This window comes from Sylvia atricapilla, chromosome 20, assembly GCF_009819655.1.
Source record: "Sylvia atricapilla isolate bSylAtr1 chromosome 20, bSylAtr1.pri, whole genome shotgun sequence".
In the NCBI taxonomy this organism is placed as follows: Eukaryota; Metazoa; Chordata; class Aves; order Passeriformes; family Sylviidae; genus Sylvia; species Sylvia atricapilla.
In genome coordinates, this window is record NC_089159.1 from 5,267,301 (window position 1) to 5,292,076 (window position 24,776).

A 24,776-nucleotide genomic window follows, 5' to 3' on the forward strand; every position below is an offset into this window, starting at 1 on the left:
TATGAGAAGGATAATGCTCCCAACACAGACAGCTTTCCTCAGGAAGGACAGCCAGCAGCATTCCCACTGGGAGCCATAGCCCGAGCACACAAAATACCCCTGACAAAATTCCAACACCAACTTCCCATTCCTACACTTGCTCAGAGCAGAGCACTAATTAAAATCTGACACAGAGAGACTGCCAGGGACTCCAAAGAAGAAGAGAAGCTGCTGCAGTGCAGAGACCACTCGTCATCCCTCTTGCCTGAGGAAGAGCCTGGCATTACTCACCCAGAGCTCGTGTCCTGTGGAGAGGAGCTGAGATGGCTCCAGCTCTCACCCAGCCCAGACTGGCTCCCTGCAGCCAGCCCACAAAAACCTGCCTTCAGCTCTGAACTTTCAGAGCTGCTCCTTCCAAAGATATCAACTGCATGAGCTTCATTTATGAGCTCATGGTGAAGCTTAATGACACATAAATAGATCAACAGTGTGGGTTTTTTCACTGGCAGGCACTCAGAGGGAGCACTCAGCCATTTTGCAAAGGAGAGGTTAATGCAAACCATTTTTCACATCTGTTGGTGAATGATCAGGCTTAAATTGCACTCAGCAACAGTGCTTTGTTCAAGAACAGGTTAGAGAATCTGCCTGGGACAGTCTCAGCAGAACAAGCCCTGCTCTGCAATAGCTGAATGAGTAAAATAATCCGAAAGAGCCTTTCCAGGCTTCCCATTTTTAAGGGCAGCAGTTTGTCCTGAGGAGAACCACCACACCTGCAGTAAAGGCAGAGGAAAGTCAAACAGAGCACCTCCAGCTTTGGAGAAAAGGGCAGCAGGAAAACCCATTATGTTTGCTTGATGCATATATCCAAAATATTAAATTCCTCACATCAACTTAATCCTGTGGTGCCCAAATTAACAAGCATTCCTAGCCTGACACTTGTTGGCCCATAACCAAAACTTTGTCTCTGGCCAGATCTGCACTCAAATCCTAGCGTTTTTCTTTCTGATCCTTGAAAGAGCAGCAATTTGGGTCATTTTGTGCATCGTAAAAATGTATAATACCCCAGTTTTGTCTTTTGTCACCATGTGACCTACTTCGGAAGTTTCTCCCTGGATGATTAAGAAGAGAAACAGGGACAGAGCTACCAGAAAAGCACAAGTTCTCCTGCATGCAGTTAAAAAAGCCGTGTAAAAATAGCCACCCACCACCTCCAATCCACTGCACCAGCTCAACACCAACCTTTTTTATTGGTCGTGAAGTATTTGGAGTCCGTCATGGTTCCAGTTCCTTAAAACACCTGAGAATAGGAAGAACAAAAAAAAGAACAAGTCAGCTCCAAATGCTGTGTGGTGGCAACAGCCAGTGTGTGAGGCAGGAGCTCAGAGCAAGGACGGCTGGTGAGTGAAGGAGGAAGCAAAAGCTTCACATCCATAGGCATGAGTTCCCCAATCTTCATCCTGCACCTGCTGCTGCTTTTACTTGGCAAAGCCAGGGATTTACAGGGCTTGGTAAAAACACAACAGTGGTGCTCAGCCCAGCTCCCTAAATTCACAGTCTCAGCAGGCAAGAGGCATTTTTTGAACTCCTTATAAGCAGCAGATGCTGGTGTGCTCTGCAGCTGGCTTTCCTGGGTACACAGATCCATTTTCCAAGGAAAAACACATCCAGTGTCTCGCCTGGCAGTGAGAAGTCCACACGCTTCAGACAAAGGAAACTGTCATCTCCCCCTAACGATATCTGCCTGTGCTGCATCTTGATGGAAGGCACAATTAACCCCACTTGCAACACCCACCCCCAGGCCTTTCATTCCTTTCCCTCCTTTTGTTCCCAGCAGATGCAAAACAGTGGTTTCTTCTGAAAAGAAAAGCCATTACTTTTCAGCTCTCTCAAGCTTGAAATTGAAATATTTCTCTGCCAAGATCTGACATCCCACCTCTGAGACACACACACACAAAGCTCATTATTTCAGTGCTGCTCTGCTTTTTTTATTTTTGGGGTTTTCTTTTTGTGGACAGGACAGAAAAATGCTGTTGGAGCAGCAAGTGCTCAGCAGAGCCACGAGAATGGTCTCACCAGCACTTCACTTGCTCCACAGAACTAAATTAATACCTTGGAATACAGGGATTGCCCAAACATATATGGATATCCATAATTTTATTCTTACAATTGCTAGCTCTGTGACAAATACAAAACAATTTTCAAAACAAGCAAAAGAGTGGGCAGTTTTACTGCTTTTGATAAAAGTCTGTATCAACACTAGGAACTATGACCCTAAAACCATCTCAAAAAGGATTTTGTCATTTCTTTCCTCTTTTTTCTATCTTTTTGCCCCAATTCCCCTTTTCTTACACATCCCTCCACGACCTTAAAGGCTGCCAGCAAAGCAGTAAATCATCTGTTCCCTAAATGCTGCCTGTCTTGCCTCTAAACCCTGCAGGTCTTGCTGGCTCAGCAACAAAAGGACCAGCACAGCTTTTGAACTCCAGGAGTGCCCAGCAGTGCAATCACACTGTTGTTCCTTAACCCTTTCTCACCCCTTCACCAACCCCAGCACCATCACCATTCCCCTCTCCTCCACCCACCTGGATCAGTTTAACACCCCAGCAGTTGAATTCCCAGCAGCTGCTGAAGGGTAATGCCCCAATTTCCACCCCTTTCTTGTGGGGTCATCCTGTGCAATTGCCAAACGTCTGGATGAGGATCAACCTGTTGCTTTTCCCAGTTTCCTGGAGCTGCTGCCTGCCCTGTGCCTGCCTGGCTTCCACCTCATCCAATTAGGCTGAGTTACTGGGTTTGGTTTGATTCCTCTCCCTTTCTGCTCCTGCCAAGCCTGGATACAGCTCTGGAAACACATTCCTCGTGCAGAGGAGGTTTAAGCTCCTTCCAAAACAGAGGCTGGGTTGGGAAAGCCACACAAGCCACAATGAGTGCAATTTTTCCAGCAAAAATCTCACAGCCTCCCCCTCCCCAAAAGCAGAGGCTGCTGTGGAGCTTGTTTTGTAATGAAAATCAGAGTCTGTGTTCAGCTGCAATGTTATTGCTGACAGAGTCCTTTGGGTTTGAGCTCAGCTTAAAAGGAAGACTTAAAATGTTTTTCTCAGCGAGAGTATTTGGCACAGTGCCACGTAAAAAGCACTGAGCGTGGCCTCGATGTTCTTTGCTTGAATTATGTGGGGATTTGTCATCCAGGGTCACATCTCAGCTGAGCTACTCTAATACAGCTTTAACTGGGGCCAGAGCAGCAGATTAGAGAGAAAATCGAGGGAGGGAAAAAACCCAACCCAAACACAGTAAACATCAGCCCAGCTGCATTAAGCTAAACACAGAGAGGAAGGAACCCTGCTGGATTTCAGAGGTGGTCATTAAACCCCAAGTGCAGCACATTGTGTTGCTTTACTCCTTTCAGATATTGTCATTTTCCTCCTTTCATAAACTTGGAAACATGAAGAATCCTAGAAACACTCAGACAGGGCCAAACACAGCTCATGCCTTTCCAACCTCCTTTGATAGATGTGAATGAGAGCTGAGCGAGGTCAATAACCAAACTGCCCTATTCCAAGTGCAGCACAGGATAAAGCTCCTTTTCTCAGGAGCACACAGATTGCTGCTTCATGTGTGTCAGAGCTTGCTTTTGCACACTGCTCAGAGACAGCCTGCCAGCAGCACTGGGTATTATCTCATCACTAACAATCTCAGCATGCTTTACAGCAAATGGAACCAAAACAGATATTTAAAACACTGCTGTTTGTGTGACTGCAGAAAATGCCAGCTCCTTGTACATGAATCTAAACCGAGGAGAGCCAAGGTAAATTAGAACATCATGAACAGCCTTGTAATTTCAAAAGAAAAATCCACTTTAGGCTGCCCCTCCTCGCTATTGTTCTGTGCCCAGCACTTGCTGAGATGGAAACAGGTAAAAGGTGCACAAAGCTGACAGCAGAAAGCTCCTCCTGATCCAACCCCAGCAAACAAGAAGAGATGGAAAAGAGGAACGGCTCCAGAAAGCTCCAGCAATGCTTAATGCTACAAACAGTGGCTTGACATTTCAATGTAGACTGAACCAAAGCAAGATACGCCTCCTCAGCCCAAAACCACACAGAAAACCTGACCCTGTGTCTGACCTACACCTGCCTGACCCCACACACGGCTCCTGTCAGCCTGGCCCATGCCCCAGCACTGATCCCACACAGGAGGGTGGCAGGTTTAAGGGCTTGGGGATTAAGACAAGCTCCTGGATATTGAAACCATCAATCCCTAAATCTCTCCAGTGATCTGTGGTTTAACTCCAGCGTAAGTGGTGCCACCCATTTTTCCTGGAAAGCCTCTCAAAGAGCTGCATGACAGCCCAGGTGTGGCCCAAGGCCACTGGAGAACCAGGAAAACAACCAGAGCAATGGAACGTGGATGGCAGAGGGAGAGCTGTGCCTGCAGCCCTGAACTTGTGCTGGTGCAACGATTCTGTTTCCATCCTGGAGACCAAACACCCCCTTGGTGGTCCCCATTCCACCTGCTCCTCCTATCACTTCCCCATTCCACGGAAGACCCCTCCCAGCTTTGCTGCCAGCCCCTCCCATACCTCCAGCTGGCCTCCAGCCACACTCCAGACTGGCATCCCAGTACCCCCTCAAGCCCCCTGCCCATCAGCCCTTTCCCCAGTTCTCCCCCAGTACCCCCAGTCACAGGAGCATTCCCCACAAATCCCAGTTCCCCTCCCCAGCACTCCCAGTCCCAGCAGTGCCTGCCAGTCCCTCTTAGCACCCAGCTCTTATCCCTGCCTGCTCCCACCAGTATCCCAGCAGCTCGCTGTGCTCATTCCCATCCCACCTCTCTTCCCTAGGCCCACCAAGCCCCGCCCCAGTCCATCTCCCAGCTCCTCCACCTCAGCCCAGGGCAGTGTCTCCTCCCAGGGCCCACTGACCCCACTCCTCATTCTACCCTCTCTAGTTCCTCTGCAACCACTCGCCCGGTCCTCCCAGTGCTCATCCTCTTCCAGTACATCACCAGAGCCACTCCCAGTGCCCCACCCCATTCCAGTTCCCCCTCTCAGGACCACTCACCACCCCCTCAGGTGCCCCTTCCCACCCTATCCCTGGTGTCCCTCCCATTGCCCCACCAATGCCCCTCGCCTCTCCCAGTATCCCCTTCCCACCCTCTGCCAGTCCCCCCGGTATCCCCTCCCAGCGCCCTCCCATCGTCCCCCGGCCCCTCCCTAACCAGCGTCTCTCCCCGCCCCGTCCCAGTATCCCACCAGCGCCTCACACCGCCTCCTGCCCCGCCCTATGCCAGCACCCCACCGCTGCCCTCACCTCTCCCCATATCCCCTCCAGGCGCCCTCCCAGCCCCTCCTAATTCTCCAGCAGTGCCCTTACCCGCCCTATCCAAGTCTCCCCACCGAGTACCCCCCAGTGACCCTCACCCCTCCCCGTATCCCCGCCCAACGCCCCCAGCGCCCCTCGCACCTCTCCCAGCGCCCTCAGCCCCGGCCCCACTCACGGACCGGACTCACCGCTGCGGGGGCGGCGGCGGAACCGGAAGCGAAGGGGCCGGGCGGACTCGCGAGCAGCGAGATCAAACCCTCCCCCGCCCAGAGCGGCCGCGCCCCAGCACCATAGAGCGGCGGCAGCGGGCGGAGCGACGGCGGCCGGCGCTTCCGGGGGGCGGGGCGGGGCAGCGGCGCCCCCTGGCGGCGGGGCGGTGTGGCGGTGTCATGGCGGAGGTGGGCGCTCACCTCACGGCCGCCCCGGCCGGCGGGGACCGGCCCTCCGTGTTCGAGGCGGTGGCCCAGGACAGCCTGATGGCCGCCGTGAAACCCGCCCTGCAGCACCTGGTCAAGGTGAGGGCGAGGCGGGCCGTGGGTGAAGGGAGAGGAGAGGGGCCGGCGTGTAACTCCTTCCGCGCTCACAGGCAGCGGGACTGTTGTGAACCACCTGGCTTGTGTTGAGAATTATAGAAGAGAGAATATAGAATTAGAGAATTATAGCTGCTGTAATTTATAATTTAGCACTTTACTCCGCTTTCAGGTCCTTCCCTGTGATGGTCGGGAGGCCTTGGCACAGGCTGCCCAGAGAAGCTGTGGCTGCCTCATCCCTGAGAGTGTTCAGATCCAGGCTGGACGGGGCAACCTGGGATAGTAAAAGGCCTCCCTGCCCATGGTAGGGGCTGGAACCAGGTGATCTTTAATGCTCCTTCCAACCCAAACCACTCTAATTGCTCCTATTTTATGTCTCTTTCGCAACAGGTGCTTGCTGAGTCTAATCCTGCCCGATACGGTTTCCTGTGGCACTGGTTTGATGAGATCTACGTCCTCCTGGATTTGCTGCTCCAGCAGCACTACCTGGCCAGGTGCAGCGCATCCTTCTCTGAGAACTTCTATAGCTTGAAGAGGATCCCCATGGGAGATGGCAGACAACCACCTCTGGCCACAGCTGGCCTGCCAAAGAGGCAGCACTGGAAGTCTCTGCTCCTGCTGGTTCTTGTTCCTTACCTGAAAGGAAAGCTGGAGAAGCTGGTGTCCAGCCTGAGGGAAGAGGATGAGTACTCCATCCACCCTCCCTCGTCATCCTGGAAGCGCTTCTACAGAGCCTTTCTAGCTGCCTACCCCTACGTAAACATGACCTGGGAGGGCTGGTTTCTTATCCAGCAACTCTGCTACATCCTGGGCAAGGCTGAGCATCATTCCCCCATGCTGAAGCTGGCTGGTGTCCGCCTGGTCAGACTGACTGCAGAGGATATCCAGGCTCTGGAGAAGAAATGGGCTGAAACCACCTCAAGTCAAACACACAGGTATGGCAAAACCTGGCTCAGCTGTTGCTCTCCAGGGGGTTCAGTGTGTAAATTTTAGTGGTGATGCTGTGAGTAAAAGTGCCCTGCTCTCCAAAAATTCAAGATGAAAGTTTGCCCTGACAAAATGTGCTCCAAAAGGGTGTATTGTGAGTGAAAATAAAGACACCAGTAGCAGGGATTAGCTTGAAATTATTTTGTGGTAATTAAATTTCAGAGTTTGGGGGTGGTTTTGGCCATGAAAGCCTTTATCCTGCTCAGTTTTCCCCTGCACTTTTCCAGCAAAGGAGGGGCAGCAGTTGCAGCAATGTTGCTGAAAGGGTTGAAACTTGTTTCTTTGATTTTCTTAAGCAGCAGCTAGTCATGGCCACACTGCGAAATGGTGATCCAGGAGTGAAACACTCTGTGGTCCAGGATCCTTTAATCCAAATTCTTCTGATTTAGATTAATGAAAAAAACAGGATTTGGATCTTCCTTAAAATAAAATAAAAAAAAGTCTGAAACATCCTAATAAATGCAAACACGGGACACGCTGACCAATTAACTTAGCATTAAGGAGTTGTGTGAAGCAGTCACTCCCCAAGTGCTTTTCCCCGTGGTATCTGGGTGGATAAATGTGCAGCAGTAACCATCTCTGTTTCTCTCTGCTACAGCCTTACCTCCCGAGTGCAGTCGGCCCTGAGGAAAGCTCTGGGCGGCATTGCCCTTTCTCTGTCCACCGGCCTGTCCGTCAGCGTCTTCTTCCTCCAGTTCCTGGACTGGTGGTACTCCTCGGAGAACCAGGAGACCATCAAGTCCCTGACAGCCCTCCCCACGCCTCCACCCCCCGTGCACCTGGAGCAGGAGGCCAGCTCAGCTCTGCTGCCCGGCCTGAGGAGCGTGTGCCCTCTGTGCCGCAAGGTCCGCGTCAACGCCACGGCCCTGGCCACGTCCGGCTTCGTCTTCTGCTACCGCTGCGCCTACAGCTATGTGAAGGCTCACCAGCGCTGCCCGGTCACGGGCTATGCCACAGAGCTGCAGCACCTGGTCAAACTCTACTCCCCTGAGAGCTGAAAGGCTCCCGGGAGCTCCCAGCACCTCTTTCTACATCCCATGGAATGCTCCGGAGCTTCCTCCACAGCGCCTTGGAACTCGGTGGTTCATCAGCTTTGCTGCCTTCGCACGTTGTGGCGAGGCTCTCTGCCCTTTGTTGGGAAGCTGTTCAAACATCCTGGCGGTGGCAGAGGGATCACACAGCCCCCAGCCTGTCAGCCAGCACAGAATGCCTTAAGAGCAGCTGAAAGGGAGAAAACGTTGATTTGGGTAAGAGTGCAGATGTGAGGATCAAAAGACCAGCGTTGGTGATGCTTGAGGGCATGAGCCAGCAAATGAAAGAGGGAAATTGTCTAGGCAAGTTTTTCCTCCCTGAGCACCTTCCCAGGCCCTCGTGCTGCCCAGGGTGAGCTCTGGCTTTGTCAGAGGTGGAGACAGGCTAAAACCTCAGCTCTTCACTCTCCTGCATTTCCAGGCTCTTCACTTTGGAATTGAGAACATCACCCTCCTAATTCCCATCAGTGGTTCTCAATTAAGACTTTTGAATCTTTAAAGGAATAAGATGGACAAGAGGAATGTGACTTTTTCTGCACAAGAGAGAAAATGACAAACCAGATTAAAACAAACTGATGAGAGTGGTTTATTAATTAAGTCTTTGCATTCATTATTATATGCTTTTATAAAGCAAAATTCTTTCTTGATTGAGAACCTAATTTAATTCTTTCCTGGCTGTTGGGAAAAGAGTTTGCTCCTCTGGGGCCTCTATTTACCTAAGAGAGACAAGACTAAAGCTGCTTTCATCTTTCCATGTGATGGTAGTGGATGTAAGATGAGCACTTGGTAGGCTGAGGATCTTTTAATATCTGAGCATTACAAAGCAGTTATTCCAGTCCCAGCCATGTGGCACATTCATACCAGTGAACAAAACATCACACAGGAGGAAAGAAAACCTGTGTGACATGGTTGACACCTGATTTTGCAGCATGGAAGGTTGCCTTCCTGACTCTAGGGAGCAGCAGTGCTCCAGATATCAGAGTGACAGTGCTTTGAGAATACAAGAGCAAAGTTTGCTCCACTAAGTACAGGACCCTACCCTGGTCTTTCCAGATTAAGAGATATCTTCTAACATTTAATCCACTGAACCAGACTTCTCATTTTCCCTCCACTTTAGCTCTGCTTCAGAAGATAAAAATCACCAATATCCTCCTTCACCTGTAAGCAAGAGAGTAAGGTTATTGAATAATATGAGAAAATGCAGTAATTTGAATCTTCCCAAAACACCAAATAAATGAGATTTGTTCCTGATGCTTTATTATCTCTGTACACCTCTCTGGCTCTTTTACCTGTCCCACCATGAAATAATAATATAAACTGTCTAATTTCTCTCTTTTCCAGTAGCTATGGGATCCATGAAGTTACTTCTCTTCCTTCTTTTCCAGTAAGAACACGCACATCTTACTGGAAGACAAGTCACATCGAGGTGTGAGATTTTCTGAGGTCCCAAATCACTATTTACTCTTTGTTCGTGTCCTGGTGACTCCAGTGGAAACTGCTCATTTAAATAAGCATTTGCCTGATGATTCCTTTTCAGGATAGGTTTATTTTCCTTCTATCCTTCCTGTACTTTCCAAGTTGTCTGCTGTCCATGGAGAAGCTGGGCAGGTGTGGGACACTCACCCCCCAACTGCAGGGGGGTTCTAATGCAGTTATCTGATCCCACACTGCTCCAGGAGCTCTCCAGCTCCTTCTGCCAGGATTAATCCCTTTTCCTCTCCCCAAAATGCCCACCAGATGCCTGCCTGGCAGGCCCTGGCTGCTTTCCACTCCTGCACAACACCCTGTCCCTGCCAAACTTGGATTTGGCCAAGTCCAAGACCTGCACAGAACCACCCACATCGAAGCCTCCCAGTTCTGAGCAGCTGTAATTACTCTTTTACACAATAAATTGCCCTTTAAAGCTCAGCTGAGTAACAAGCATCAAACCCACCATGGTGACAGGCTCAGCAGTTACCTGGCAGCTTTTGTGTGTTCCTGGAGACGGCTGCAGGATGCCAGCTTGGATTTGACTACTTTGAAACCTCCTGTCCTTAGCAGCCAAATAAACACTCATTTGTCATTCTTCCTCTAAAACAAAGCTACAAAACCAACTGGGGTTGTAGAAAAATTCCCATTTATGTGCTTTTTAACTGTGTGCTTAAAAACACAATGGGCTAAAAGATTGACAGGAGAAGTTTTTTCAGGGAGCACCAACTTTATTAAACCAACCTTCGGACTAACATACTAATTAGTGATTTCTATAGAGTCATGTACCACATACACCCTCAGGATGCTTCAGTACAATTTCACCAGCATTAACAGCAGCATTGGAGTTGTTCAGTATCCCACTGCCAGGACTTTGCAAGTCTTTTAGAAGTGTTAAAAAAATCAGAGCATGAAGCAACTGTGCTTTTGTTACTTCCTTAACAGAAACCAAGTGGCTTCTCCTGTTAAGGGAAAACCACTGTAACATTCTGTTAGGTATATATTCCCCAGAGATGCTTCTTTCTCCACGACTGGAGAGAAACCAATATAAAGATGTCATCAGGACCTGGAAAATAATAAAAAACTGAATTAGAGAACAACCTCATCTCTTTTCCTGGGCCTGTTCCTCAAGCCCAAAGAGGTTGCACTTCATCGAGAGTATTCCAAAAATACTCCTAGCTCCCTGCTGGCAATCACTAAATGGGAATACAGCTGAATGAATTGTTAATGAGCTCCTATAGGTCAGACAGCTCAGAGTCTGCACTGCACTTACAGAGAAGACACAGAGGCAGAATATCTGGAGGTCTGTGATCCATGGCACACGCAGGAGAAAACCCACATTTCCCCCCCTTCACTGCAAGCTCACACTAAAGCTGCAGCAACAAGTATTTGGGTTAGTTTTCAAACCAAGGCTTTGTTTTTCTGCCGTTAAAAGAAAATGCTAAAAAATCTTAGTTTTTTTTGGGTTTTTTAAGGTGTATCAAAGTTTCGAGAATAGCAAAGCTATTCCCTGCAGACGAACTTAGGCTGAAGTAGCTCAGAGAGAAGATTAAGTGATCATGCCCTGGTCAGAGCAGAGACACGGAGTCTCGGCAATACCAGTTCAGACTATACTTCGCTCATCATTGCTTCTGGGCAAATTTGTTTGCCTTCAATAAGGAGCTTGCTCCCAAAGCAGGGGCTTTGGGAGGTTTTCTCCTCCCTAGGAGGATGAAGCAGGGGAGCACAGGGACAGAGGTGACATCCCTTCTACAGCCAAGCAGGAGGAGCAGAAGACATGTCATGAAGTGGCACTCCAAGGTCAGGAGAGCCAGTACCAGGTAAACCCAAGAGGAAAAACCAGTGCCATACCTTTAAGTGCCGCTGAAGTCAGCGTCTCTCCAAGGCTCCAGAGGCCTGTTTGGATCCCTCCCTTCCCTCATGCCGCACACGTTTGCACTCTCTTCCCATCTCCTTCCCTGTATCCTCCCCTGCAGCTCTTCAGCCCCCAGGTACTCTGCCTGTGCCCGCCCCACCCCACCCTCACATCCCCCGAGCTCCCACAGATCCTCCCCGCACTCAGCAAACCCACATGCCCTACACCTCGGCCGGGTTCACCCACCTCAACCAGTCCCTAGGGCCGCTTCCGCGTCCCCTCACCCTCCCTGCCCCGTCCGCACACACTCCGAGCTCTCAGCTGTCCCCTGCGGTCCCGCATCCCCTGGCCCCCGCTGCCCAGCCCCGGTGTCCCGTGGCCCTGCCCCGTGTCCCTCACGCCGCTCCGCTCCCGCAGGCCCGGCCGCGCAGGGGCGGAGCCACCCGCTTTGCCCCACCCCTCCGCTGGTAACAACCAATCACAGCGCGGGACTCTGCCGGTGGGGCCAGCAGGAGCCAATAGGAAGGCGCGTTAGAGGAAGTGCGGGCGGTGCGAGCGTTTCCCGCCCTGAGGAAGCCTGAGGGGGCTGAGGGAGCGGGTGGTCACTGTTGGTTTAAAATGGGTGTTCGGTCCGTGTTTAGCTGAAAGAAATGCCAATAAATGTCCTTTACAGAAGTTATTTCCCCACTCAACTTAAGCAGCAGTCAGTTAGTAGAGCCTGGATGCTCCAAAGAGAAGCTTTAGTGGGAGAAGGCAAACTTCGCCCTTTTTTAACACCAGTGGCACGTTGTCTTGGTGTCAGAGATGCTGGTTAGGTAAACCTGTGTTGAGTTAATGTAAAGTACTTTCGAAAGCCAGATTTAAAATCCCTAAAAATGAGTATCTAAAAATTGAAGGCTGGTAGAAAACAAACCGTATTTCCCACCCCAGAATGCAGCTCCCTCGGTTTGGAATCACAGCTGGAGATCCCCCTGCTGTGGTTATAAAGCACCAGCGATTTAACTTAACATGATTACATCCATCGAATACAGCTGGAATCACCCTCCAAATAAATTTGCCTTTAGGTTATCAGACCTATTAGCTTAAAATTTTCAATCTTTTCCAAATTCAGGACACTAGAATTCCACATGGAACAAAGTAGTGAATTTATTAAGAATTCATCCACCATCCTCACACTTTGGCACACAGCTTCCAATAAATGAAGAAAAAAGCACACAGCTAAAATCATATTTTCAGACTACAGAATAGAAGGCACTTAACCCTCCCTCCCTGCTCCATCATTGCTGGGAATTCCAGAAGGACCAGAGGTGGATGCAGAACTGATTTCAGCTTTGTTGAGTTTTCTTCCAACAGCCTCCTGACACTTCTCCAACACAACCAACTCTTTTACAGCTGGGCCTTAAAGCTTTCATCATTATCAGCTGAATGGGGGCAGAGAAAGGATTTACACCATCTGGGAATTACTTAGATGGACACTTCCCAAATTTCCTGTGCAAATTCCCTCCTTTTCCTCATACAGCTCGTGATCCTCCAAAGCTGTCCCCAAACTATTCAGTGCCTTGAGAGTGGCAGTAGATTCTCCTCATGGCTCTCACTTTTCCATATTTCTCCATTTTTTTCCCCCACACTCAGCCTTTTTTGGTGCTTTTCATTCCCTCACGCCTGAGAGAGAGGTTTGATCAGCTCATAATCCATGCACTTGGTGAGGCAATCACGTGCCACACTAATGATGTGCTGCTTCTTGGGGTGATCCTCCTGCTTCCCAACGTAGGTCAGGATCTCCAGGAGCTCTGACTCCACCAGCTTCTTGGCCAGCTCTTTGTCAGCACTGATTAAGTTGAAAGCAATGACCAGTCCTCGGTGCTGCACCTCCATGTTGTCATGCAAGCAGAGTCTCTGCAGGATTTCAAGCCACTGGGTGGTCTGGAAGGGAGAGAGAGATCATTAGTACTGATCTGAAGAATATCTCAGCCAAGAACAAGAGTTTTGCTTCCTTCAGCAGAAAGAAGAGCAATACTCATGTCACTTACGGTTATTTAATTTTTTTTAACTAAGGAAACCTGACTCCAAATATTTGAACCCAATTTTTTTTTACATTTAAGTCAGAATCTTTCATAGCACTGGGACAACATGGATGTTTCATATTCAGGCTGCTGCATGATCTCTGTGAAAAGAATCTGACCAGAGTCTTGACACAGCTGAGATGACCAGGACATTCCCCCATCCCAATCTTTTTGAGCTTCTCTTTTGGCTTGATTAATCATCTTTAACTTAACAAGCTCCAATGTCCAATCATGTGTGCAACAAAATAAGGTTCAGAAGTTTTTAACCACAGCTCTACAGACACTCAGCCATGCAGGATGTGGGTTCTCAGGGAAGGGACACCCTTTGGGATCTCTAAAGCTCAGTAGGTTATTGATCAAGCTCTTCTCATTTCCAGGTGGAACAAGATTTGGATTTCAGGTTATTTATCAACCTAGACTAAAAGCAGCACACCCAGGTCCCAGCTTCTCTGGGTTCCTCAGTATCAAAGTAGTACATTGCACATTCCTTTGGAGAGACTTTTTCATGTCTGAGCAGGGTAGATCCACACTGCCCACAATCAGAGTTATGGTCTCACCACTTGAGTCATCTTCGAGCAGAGTTTCTTTTGTGCTGCTGTAAGCATGGCCAGAGCTCCTGCTGCTGCATACTGAACCTTCTCATCATCCTCACCACACAGCAACACCACCAGCTTCAGCCGGTCATTGCCATCAGCCACAAACCGCTCTTGAACCTAAAAACCCCCAGAGACACCCAGAGGTAACACAATTAGGGACGGCTCCTCACAGGGCCAGGAGCACAGGGTCAGGTTGGACATGCCCAGGGGGTTACCTCCTTGTTGACCACCAAGTTGCACATGCACTCCGTGGCTGCCTGTCGAAGCTGGTCGTGGTTCTCAAACATGTAGTTTTCAATATCTGGCAGGGCCTTTTCTTTGACTATCTTCAGCCTGTGTCAAAGAGCAGTAAAACCCCCATGTTACAGATCAAGCAGTAACCAACTTATCAAATACTAACTGCAGGGAAGGCCTTGAAACAAATCAGTATCTGAAGCACTGGAGCTCATGGCATTCTCTGCTCATGGCAACTTAATTCTCTGTCTAATGTAAATGAAGCTCATGTCTTTGCTGTTTCTAGAGGAAAATGTGCCACTCTCCTTTTCCTATTTCATTAATCTTTTAGCTCTGAGACCTTTGTAATTCTGCCAAACTGGTCAGTCAATTTGAGCTACTGACCAGTCTTCATAGTCCAACAAGTAACTCACGTTCGCTCCTGGGGAAGAAGGAAGGTTAAAAAGCAGTAAAACTCACCTAAGTTTATCACTTCTTCCCGAAAAGTTTGTGAGACCTAGCAGAGCCTCATAGTTCTGGAGGCCATCTCTCTCTGTGTTCAGCAGGCTGACAAGGGGCCTCACCACCTCATACACCTGGAAGAGAAGGCCGGTATTAGCAATCTTCATTTGCTAAAGGAAGTATCAATGCTTTTGTTTTTATAACTATTCTTTAAGCTTACCCTCTCCCCTGGGAATGCAATGTCTGGATTGGAGATAGCAGCAATTTTTGCCAGAGCATGAGAAGCCTTTATCTTGCCAACGTCTGTGCCTTCCACAGCCAGAGGTATCAGGGCCTGGAGACACACAGGAAAAGACATTCAGTGTTCAGAGATTTACAGGATTGCCTTAACACACTAAAACAAGTTTTAAAAAGCCCCCTGTGATGTCTTGCTTTTGTTCTCGAATAGGCACCACGCCAGACCTTGTAGCTCACACAGTCACTCCAAGGACACCATTTCTCTGGAGCCTTGCAGAGATGGGACTGCAGTGTCAGTATGGCCCTGAGGCAGACAACTTGTGCTCTTCTGTCACAGTCCCTCACTGGAGACACACCCCAAGCTCCCAGCAGACATTAACAGCACATCAGGAACTGTGAACATAAAAGTAATCACCTTCCCACCACCTTGAGCAACAATGGTCCCGCGGTCCTTGGGGTCTTCACACAAGGCAAGAAACACCCTGCAGGGGCACAGGACACTCAGTGAAACAGCCACGCAGGACAGCAACAGCCCACATGGAACTGTTTCACTCATGAAAACCTCACGGGCTCTGGTTTTGCAGGAGTGCCAGAGCCACCAGGTAAATTCCAGGTGCTTAACCCCATGCACACAGCACTCTGTGAGGAAGCAACAAATAGCAGAGCAAGAAGGTTCCAGGTCTGTAAACTGAACTCTATTCCAGCCAGAACCAATACAGAGAACTCAAAAATGCATTCCAGCAAGGCAGCTTGAAGGCCAGAACATGGATTTTTATGACACTGCTGAACAAAAACTTTGGTTTTAAATCTTTGCTACACACGCTCCCCCACAGGCAGAATGCCCCACCCCAGCTGTCCATCCCCATGGCACAGGGGCTGCCCAGCACTCCCAGCTCCCAGTGAAGGCACCTGGCAATGAGCTCCTTGCTCTGGTCTGTCAAAATGGCACTGTCAGCCTTCACCATGCAGGCCAAGGCAGAGACAACCCCAGCCTTCAGCAACCGCTTCACCCGCTTCACCACAAAATCCTTCTTGTCCTGAGGAGGAAACATTGGGAAAGGATCAGCCCTTAGCAGCTGCCATTCTGCCATCCAGCCACCTAACAGCCCAGCAAAGCAATTTCCCCCCAACAGAAAACCTGAAGTCTGTGACAATGGATACACCAAAGAAAGTTTTTCTGAACAGCATCTCCAGCTGGACACAACCCACCTTTGGATGCTCCTCAGGCACGTGCTGCTTGGAGAATTTTGCCAGCTGCACCAGCTCTGGGACCAGCTCCTTGGTATCATAGCTGTTGGTACAGTTCACCAGCGCAGAAGCCACGGAATACAAGATGGTCTTGTCGCTTGCCTACACAGGAAAATAAAGCTTGTGTGAAGGTGAGGAGGGCACAGCAGGGAAACAGGTCCCTTTCGACTGCCATGAAGGTGTTTTGCACTAGTGGAAATGTTCTTAGATTTACCCCCAACTTTATAGCCTATGCAAGTTTTCATGGTCAAACAAGGTGCTGGATACCATCAGGTACTGTCAACACCTTGTCAATACCTTGTCAACACCTTGTCAACACCTTACTGCCTTTGGTTTTCATGCAGTTGCTGACAGTGAAGGAAAGTAACCTCTCTCAGCCTAGGGAGAAGAGAAGGATGGCAGCAGCCTTGAGATGTCTCTGGGGCAAAACTGAAGTTCTGCTAAACCAGAGGTGAGGGGTTGGGGTCACAGCTCCTTCTGATTGGGGCATGGGGTAGAGCTGAGAGAACTTGATGCTGCCAGAGGAACGAGGGAACAAGGAAAGGAGGTAGACCTTGGCTAAATCAAACATAGCTTTCAGGGCTGGCTCATCTTCAACGAAGTCATCTTTCACATCTGCATCGAGGGTGAGGTACGAGAGCCCTTCCACAGCCCATTTCCTGGTGCGGGCATCGATGCTGGTGTTGCACAACCACCTGGAACAGAGAAAAACACTCACTTTTCTATCTTGGGAGCCAGAATTAACTAATCTGGAAAAAGAGGGAGGAAAACAGATATTGAGGCTGATTCAGGCCCAAATATGTCCACAGGTTCTGCTGCAGCTCCTCAGACTGGGGATGCTTCCCCTTGACGCATGACCTTCCTCTCATGGCCCAACTTGTGAGACCTAAATGCTGCAGGGAATAACACACCAGGACAGCTACTCAGCTCTGCTTTGCCTTTTCCATCCCACGAAACAGGAGATGCCTGCAGGAATGACCACCTATTCAGTCACTTCCTAACTTGATCCCATCTCCTTGGTTACTCCATCTGGCAAATTCACCTTCAGAGGGGACTTGTGCATATTCAAGGTAAGCATTAATTAGCCTGTGCCACTCTGGCCCAGAGGGGCCTGGTGTCTCCCATGGGCAGCGAGGGAGGGAGAAGGCTCCTCTGGATATTGAGGCAGGAGGAACACATGGCTGCTTCAGGCACAGAGGAGCTCCACATCCCAGTGCAATGGCACTGGGGGCACGGTCAGCTGGCAGGCAGCACAGGAAACGAAGGCAACAACATGGGCAGGATCTCACAGGAGAGGAACATATTGCACTTTGCAGAGATTGCAATGACTGAAGGAAGAAGTGAAGTCACTCACTTTCGGCACTGCTTGGCTAACTTCTCAGTGGAGCCCTCAGCAAACTGCCGCAGGCCATAGTCTGTGCCTCCTGCTGAGCCCAGCTTGCAGAGACCCTGAGGAGGACAAAAAGGACATACCAGTGAGAAAGAAAGGGTCATTAATCCTCTGGTGTTGCTGCCCTAAAACAGCCTAACCCCACCTCTTATTCCCAGAACCTCCCTCCTTTCCCAAGTCTTAAACTGCTGAGTATTGAGGCAGGCAATAGAAGCAGGGCTGCATCCTTACCACCAGAGCTCGGATTTTGATCTTCTCATTCTTGGTCTTCTTGTAGATCTCCTTCAGGAGCGTCACCCCGTTGGTGATGATGAAGGTGGCTCGGCTCAGCTTGGTGGAAGCGTGGATGAGGGCTTCCACAGCCACCAGCTGGTCAATCTCCCTCTCAGACCCACACAGGGCAACCATCATCTCCATCACTCCCTTCATGCCAAGCAGCTTGTTGCCCAAGTCAAAGGGCCCTTGCAGAACACCAGACACAATCTGGACAGCATGGAGTGTCTTATCCATGTCTTGTGGGTCGATTTTGCTCCTGCATGGGATAGAGGGAGTAGGGCATAGAACAGTAGTGGGGAGGGAATGTCCTCCCTCAGCTGTGCTGCTGGAATCACATTGCGTATCTGGGAGTGCAAACTCCTGGAAAGCTGTGATCCAGCAGGATCTCAAGCAAGCCATAATCCCCCAGTTTTGAACACAAATGGATTTCAAGTGCCTGATCCCACCCTCAAGAGCCCCTGCTCCTGTCCTCTGAGCCAGCTCCCCACAACTCACTTGATGTACTCCTCGCAGATCAGCCGGTAGTTGTCCCGCTCCGGGTCGCAGCGCAGGTCATCGTAGAGCTTATTCAGGAGGACAGAGGCAGTCAGCTGGGTGTTCTCTGTCAGTGGCAGGCAGTCAGGCATCTCAGGAATCTGGCCCACCACTTTCAGTATCTTTTTTAAGCCTGGAAATGATGGAGTGATAGGGCTGTCAGAGGGGAGAGGGTCTGTGCAAAACTTAATATATCATTTGTTACTTTCTTGCTGTGGAATAGCCAGCTTGGAAGGTTTTCAATTATTTTGCAGCCTAATCACATAAGTCTTAAGCAAAAAAAGACACTCAGATATTTACTGGGGAGGAGCTTCTGCTGGTGAGATTACAGGTTTGCAGCATCAGGCTTTTTTCCAGTTCTCAGTGAGATAAGCAGAGCTGCATTAGGCCCCTGGCTGGATCTGTCATTTTTGTCAGGAGACATTAAACCTACTGACCTCCAAGGCTGGAGGCTCTGACTGAGGAAAACTCTGCCACTTTGAAGTGATTCTGGATGACTTAACTCTCCTATTGTTGATTATTAAATAACTTCCATCAAAATGGTAACAAATACATGCATTGGAATTACTATAAAAACACACAGCACACTTATTCCTCATCCTGTCCAGTTTTAGAATTGATCAGTTTATGGGTCCACCAAGCTCAGCAGGTGCTCATCTCATCCTGTCTAAACCAGACAATTTATCCAAGCCAAATCCTCCTAACATTAGCAAATACATTGGAGAAACTAACCAGAGATATTAGGCAGTCCTTTAGAAACTCCAAAATTCTTGTTCTCATACACAGTTGATTTTCTCTTAGCACTGTTTCCTGCTAATAAGCCTAACTTTGCTCTAGGCTTGCATGCACCAAAAAAAAGCCAGAGAGGATTTATTTTATAGGCAAGACCGGTTCTACAGGCATTTAGGCAAGGACACACAGCTCCACATCTCCCAAATCAGAACAGGATGGTGGGCAAGGACTCACCATTGTCGATGACAAAGATGCTCCTGCTGTTGTCATGGTCTTTCAGGTCCTTCCTTGGTATGTTCTTGTTGAGGAGGTTGAGGGCTCGGTCTCGCCCTTGCCCAGACACTTTCTTACTCACCAGCATGTCCAGCAAACGCATGGTGATCATCCTCAAATCCTTTTTAGTGTCTACACAGAAGCAAAACAGTAGCAGCCAGTTACAAGAAGTTACCTCTGAAAGCAGTTGAGCTCAGTCAAAACCATTGAAAGCCACCGTGTGGCTGGAAGAGAAGTGCTTAAGCTATCCATGAGGATAAGAGCTGTGTGCAGGTTGGCCTCCTGTACAGCTGAAGGTTAAAGTCCCCACTTCAGCAAAGAACAAGGAATCAGGTGGAATCCCAGGAGCAGAGCCCTCCCTGCTGGGCCCACTCCTCCTGCAGGCAGAGGGAGTGAAGAGCAGGTGATGTGCTGTTACCTAGCACCAGAGCCTCCTCCTTGCCGTGGTGCTCCTCCTTCCCCTGGCCCAGCAGGCAGTCGGTGATGGTCTGCAGGAGGTTGCAGACAGCCAGGGAGATTTCTTCATTGTCCACCGACATCCACATGCAAATGCTGTCGATGCCCAGGTAATGGAGAATGGCAGTGGCCTGGCCCCAGGAGGGAGAGAGCAGGACAGTGTTAGCAAAGGCCTTTCCTCCCTGTGTTCTCTAGGTTCAGCTGGGACAAAGAAACCATTTATCTCAGTGAATTCTGAATCAGTACAAGATTTTAATCTTCCCCCACTGCTCACAAACAACACAAAATATTTCAATTTCCCCCTCCCCAGGTGCAAAAGGTCCAAGCCCCCTGTCCTTACCCGAGCCTTATGTCCTGTGCACATTCCTGAAAGTGTCCTCACGGCTGCCAGAATCAGCTCAGGATTTTTGGTTTCTATCAGCTGCAGCAGCAAGTTGACCCCGTTATTCTGGAAAATCCTCTCGGCACCTGCTTCCTCCCGCCCCAGGACTATGAGGTTGTTTGCAGCCTGGGTGGGAGGCAGAAGAACCAGGGGTGAGAGGCACAGCCCAGCCTCCAGAACATCTCCATGGAGCTCTGGGAGATCCTGGTGGCAGCCATCTCCTGAGAGATGCAGCAGATCAGCTCAGAAGGCACCAGACAGTTTAACCAGGTACATTTAGGGATCAGCTCTGCTCTGCCCAAGAAGAGAGGGTCATTGCTTGGAGGGAACATCTGGAGGGTGGCAGAGATGGACCTGAGCAGAAGTCCAGGCTGATCCCACCTTTGGTATTTTGGAAGGTTGGGCCATCTTCCCTCGGCACAGGGGTGATTTTCCCTCTCTCTGAGCACAGTTCACCTCCCAGCTCCTTCCCTCATCCTCCATCCAGGGGAGGTGGGGAAGGGAACACAGGGTTCTGCTCCCTGGTGCAGCCTCTGACATCAAACAGCCATTTTGCCAGGTCCAGGGCAGTTCTCACCTTCTCTCGCTTTTCTTTGTCACTGTTCTCATCCAGCAGAATCTCAAACATCTTCTGCACCCTCGAGTCTGTGGAGAACTGGATGCGCAGCTGTGCCAAGAGAGACAGCACAGAGCATCAGGAGGAGAAATGCAAGGAGCAGCTTTCCTTCTTCGCTTCAAGAATACTCCCTCCCCTCAAACCACAGGTAATTGAAGCTGAATAACAGGGAATATAATTTCTCAGCAATCAGCATCCATTACCCATCTCATGGGCACAGGCAGAGCCAGCCCCAAACCTTAATTTCTGAGACTTCACAGTATGTAGTGGTGCAAGGATTTCTTCACAGCACCTCTGTAAAGGTAACTGTAGCAATGTGGCAACTTCTAAACCCAACCCAAAGCTGGTCCAGTCCCTTGCTAAGATCTTTCCAAAACACTCAGGAGGAGGCCAGCCTCAGGAGGGAGCCACCACACTTTTTAATTTAACTATTCAACCCAATCCTCAGATTTACACACATCAAGTATGAACTTCCAATCAATGGAGCCTATTTATCCCTCTATATTGCAACGAATTTCCAGTATGACCAACAATCCATTGATGTAACCCAGAGCAAGGATTCCCCACCCCTGCTCTGTGAATCCAGGACAGTTCCCCTGGCATTTACCTTCTCCTGGATGTTGGCTCCCAGTCTCCTCAGGGTCTCCTGGAAGTTTCTGTTGCGGGGTTCGAGGGTGGCACATTTCTGAGCATCTTTGAATGCCTGGTCCAACTTCCCCAGTTTTTCCAGGGCTTGGCTGCGCCGGTACAAGGCTTTGATATCCGAAGCATTGATGTCAATAGCTGGGAAAGGGATCCAAAACACCAGGCATCAGAGCTTGCTGCTTGGAAAGGGCCTGTGCAAACTGTGATTTGCTTTGTTGTGAGCACAAGTCAGTGCCTGATTAGCACTGATTGCAGCAGCACACCAAATTGGGACATCACTTAAACTTCCAGGAATTCCCCTGTGGCCTCAGTGCTTGAGTGTTAGTGGACATCAAGGAATAAGGCCACAGTGTCCCAAAATCAGGTGTGAGAGCAGGCTGAGCAGGTGTATCCAGCTCTCCTCATAACCCCCCTCCTTACCTCTAGATGCATCTGAGGCTGCCTTGGCATATTCCTCCTGTTAAACCAGAGATGAGGGATTTGTTAGCCATGGAATACCAGGGAATGTCCCCATTCCTGATGGACATTGGGACCTCTCTTCCCATTTCCCAGTGGGACATCCCAGTGAAGCTCCAGCACAAGCCCAGAAGATTTCATTTCAGACTAGCTGGAAACATCCTATTCAATAGGTGGACAAACCACCCAGTCTGCAGCCAGTGAGTGCCCTTGGCTGCCCTCCTGCTCTTCTCCCCTTGAGCACTGCCCAGGTGAGGGGAGCTTTTCTCACCTTTTTGAGGAAACAGGCTGCCCTGTTCCTGTACAGCACTGCCTGCAGCGCCTTGTCCTTGTTGAGCTTTATGGCTTGAGTGTAGCTTTGAAGGGCTTTCTCGTAGTCACTGGCCTGAAAATATTTATTGCCCTCCTCTTTCAGCTGGATGGGATCCTCCATCTGGAGAGCTTGAAGAAAAATATCAATTTGTGTCTCATTTTCAACTGCCTGGGTCGCCTGCCTACTCCCCCCAAGCTGATTTCCACCATGAGACTCACATATAATTAACACACATTAATGAAAACAGCTTACCAGGCTGAAGAGTTTTGAAAATGAAGACCTAAATTGCTCTTCAAGGCTGTGGCTTCTCAGAAGCTTTCCCACCAATGTAGATCCTTAGGAGACAATTAAAAAAAAGGAAAAAAAAGGGAAAAAACGACAACAACAACAAAAGGAATTAAAGAAATCTGCCAGCACTACAGAGGGTCCGTGCAGCTCCAGGAAAGAGCTCACTTCCCACTCCAAGTTTGGGCAGGACCTGGCAGCTCCTGCTGCCTGTCAGTGTCACCTGTCACCACTGCCTGTCTCCTCCCTGTCCCCTCGTGCTTTATAACCCCTGGGGAGGGCTGGGAGCCAGGGCCAGCTCGGGGGGGACCTGGCTGCACACACAGAGCCCCCTCTGCAGCAAGAGGGAATCCTCCTCCCACCTGCCAGGGCAAATCCCAGCTCCCCTCTGCCTGCAGAAGCTGCAAGGAGTGCAGGGGAGCAGGAAGGGGGAGGTTTCATGCCAAAAAAGCCCACGGCTGGGCTGGCTGACCCCTATCACAGTGCTCAGACCCTTTTCCCTTTCTATTTAGGGAAGCGTGAGACAGCTGAGCCTTGGGAACAAGTGGCCCCAGGCCAGCAGCTGCAGGCAGTGCCCAGCACCTTCCAGAATTCCCTGGATGGGAAAGCTGACTGACACCTAGTGCTGCCTCCTCCTCCTTGCAGGGCCTTTGGGAGCCCATCCCGCTGGAAATCCCACTCCAGTCTGGTGCTGCCACCAGCTCCACACGTGGTCATTCAGTAACACACTGACCTGTGCTAACACAGAGGTCTGGACTGGAACATGCTGGAAGTGTTGTGATGAGTGCCTCAGTTTGAGTGACACCAGCAGACACTGAGCACTGAGCCTTCCAACCCACTCTGTTCCCCAGCAGTCACAATCAGGAATTCTGCTTTTTGATTTATGTCCCCCTAAGCACAGGCCTCTCCTGCCCCAGTGTACCTACACTACCCAGTGTACCCAGCTATAAAGCACAGCAGGGAACTGGCAGGACAGGGAAATGACTGAGGAGAGCACGGGCTGACCAAGACACGGCCAGGAGCAAAAATATCATTGTCTTTTATTGTGTGAGCTGTGTTGTGGCTTGTGGCTCTTAGCACAGAACTATCCTGTCCAGGGCTCCTGTTTTATTCACCCACCACCAGCAGCACTGCCTGGTCCTTGGTATCTGGGCAGGAGGGGATTCCAAATCCATCTGTAAATCCCTTCTTGGCAAATCAACACCACAGCTGCAGGCAGCTCCATCATGAGCAGCTCCCACATCTGTACCTGTTTGGGAGTAGGTCCAAGGCACAGGGACAACAGCTGTGGAAAGTGCAAGATGCCATCCCTGCCATGGACAGACTCAGTGCAGCGGCTTTTCCAACATTCATTTGGATTAACACACCAGGAATTCCTTCCAACGTGGCTTTAGGTACTGGGTAAAGCTCAGCCGGCTGAAATCTCAGTACTCGTGGGATATAGCACTGCCTTTCCCACGTCAGGCAAACAAACCTTCATTGTCACAAGCGGCAGCACTGCCTGTGCACGGTAAAGCGAGTTACAAAACCGAAGGGGTGTTGGTGCTGCTGCTGCTGCTCATGGCAGAGCTGAGAGATCAGGGCAGGCTCAGCAGCGAGTGCCGAGAGCCCTCTTCAGAGCCTCGGCTGGAAAGAAAACATATAATAATAATAAATATCCCCCAAAAATAGCTTTCCCAGGAGAAATCCAAGCCTCCAAGGCAGCCAGGGAGGGACACAGGGCTCCCAACACCGGCAGGGCAGCAAAGCCCTTGGTGCACCTCCATCTCTGAGACGGCAGCACTGGCTGGTGAGCCGGGACAAACCCGGTCCGGGCAGTGTCACATATCCCGGGACATACCTGGTCCGGGCAGTGTCACACATCCCGGGACAAACCCGGTCCGGGCAGTGTCACAGACCCCGGGACAAACCCGGTCCGGGCAGTGTCACACATCCCGGGACAAACCCGGTCCGGGCAGTGTCACAGACCCCGGGACAAACCCGGTCCGGGCAGTGTCACACATCCCGGGACAAACCCGGTCCGGGCAGTGTCACAGACCCCGGGACAAACCCGGTCCGGGCAGTGTCACAGACCCCGGGACAGTTCGGCGGGGAGGGGACACCAGCGCTGTCCCGGGACAGTTCGGCGGGGAGGGGACACCAGCGCTGTGCCGGGACAGTTCGGCGGGGAGGGGACACCAGCGCTGTGCCGGGACAGTTCGGCCGGGAAGGCACACCAGCGCTGTCCCGGCACAGTTCGGCTGGGAGGGGACACCAGCGCTGTCCGGGACAGTTCGGCTGGGAGGGGACACCAGCGCTGTCCGGGACAGTTCGGCCGGGAAGGCACACCAGGGCTGTGCCGGGACAGTTCGGCCGGGAAGGCACACCAGCGCTGTCCCGGGACAGTTCGGCCGGGAAGGGAGCTCAGCGCTGTCCCGGGACAGTTCGGCCGG

The 24,776-nt window shown here is 50.5% G+C and overlaps 3 protein-coding genes and 1 non-coding gene across 7 annotated transcripts in view; 1 reads left to right on the forward strand and 3 right to left on the reverse strand.

Annotated features, from left to right (window-relative positions):
• AP2B1 (adaptor related protein complex 2 subunit beta 1) overlaps positions 1–5,616 on the reverse strand; it is a 74,799-nt gene extending 69,183 nt beyond the window's left edge. For 2 of the 4 annotated variants that reach the window (XM_066333243.1, XM_066333240.1), the window contains exons 1-2: positions 5,439–5,562; positions 1,219–1,276 (exon numbers count right to left, since the gene is read on the reverse strand). In XM_066333243.1, the coding sequence (XP_066189340.1) occupies positions 1,219–1,255 (37 nt within the window). In that variant the 5' untranslated portion in view covers positions 1,256–1,276; positions 5,439–5,562. Of the gene's footprint in view, positions 1–1,218; positions 1,277–5,438 lie in introns of all 4 variants that reach the window. The other 2 variants (XM_066333241.1, XM_066333242.1) reach the window with 2 other exon arrangements.
• Positions 5,617–5,651: 35 nt separating this feature from the next.
• On the forward strand, positions 5,652–8,436 carry PEX12 (peroxisomal biogenesis factor 12). The gene is made up of 3 exons (XM_066333244.1): positions 5,652–5,812; positions 6,218–6,762; positions 7,413–8,436. The coding sequence occupies exons 1-3, from the start codon at positions 5,687–5,689 to the stop codon at positions 7,810–7,812; spliced, it is 1,071 nt and encodes a 356-aa protein (XP_066189341.1). The 5' UTR covers positions 5,652–5,686; the 3' UTR covers positions 7,813–8,436.
• Positions 8,437–10,845: 2,409 nt separating this feature from the next.
• On the reverse strand, positions 10,846–10,943 carry LOC136370342 (Z30 small nucleolar RNA). Its single transcript, XR_010745152.1, has one exon. It is a non-coding gene; the product is annotated as a Z30 small nucleolar RNA (small nucleolar RNA).
• A 1,352-nt stretch (positions 10,944–12,295) lies between these two features.
• Positions 12,296–22,420, reverse strand: UNC45B (unc-45 myosin chaperone B). Its single transcript, XM_066333257.1, has 20 exons — positions 22,312–22,420; positions 22,018–22,187; positions 21,711–21,747; positions 21,253–21,428; positions 20,607–20,696; positions 19,988–20,155; positions 19,610–19,778; positions 19,153–19,323; positions 18,148–18,319; positions 17,608–17,908; positions 17,341–17,435; positions 16,540–16,681; positions 15,948–16,088; positions 15,648–15,775; positions 15,154–15,220; positions 14,722–14,835; positions 14,520–14,635; positions 14,042–14,159; positions 13,788–13,943; positions 12,296–13,090 (listed from the first exon to the last, which is right to left on the reverse strand). Exons 2-20 carry the CDS (start codon positions 22,177–22,179, stop codon positions 12,824–12,826), a joined length of 2,790 nt encoding a protein of 929 aa, XP_066189354.1. The 5' UTR covers positions 22,180–22,187; positions 22,312–22,420; the 3' UTR covers positions 12,296–12,823.
• Positions 22,421–24,776: the final 2,356 nt, after the last annotated feature.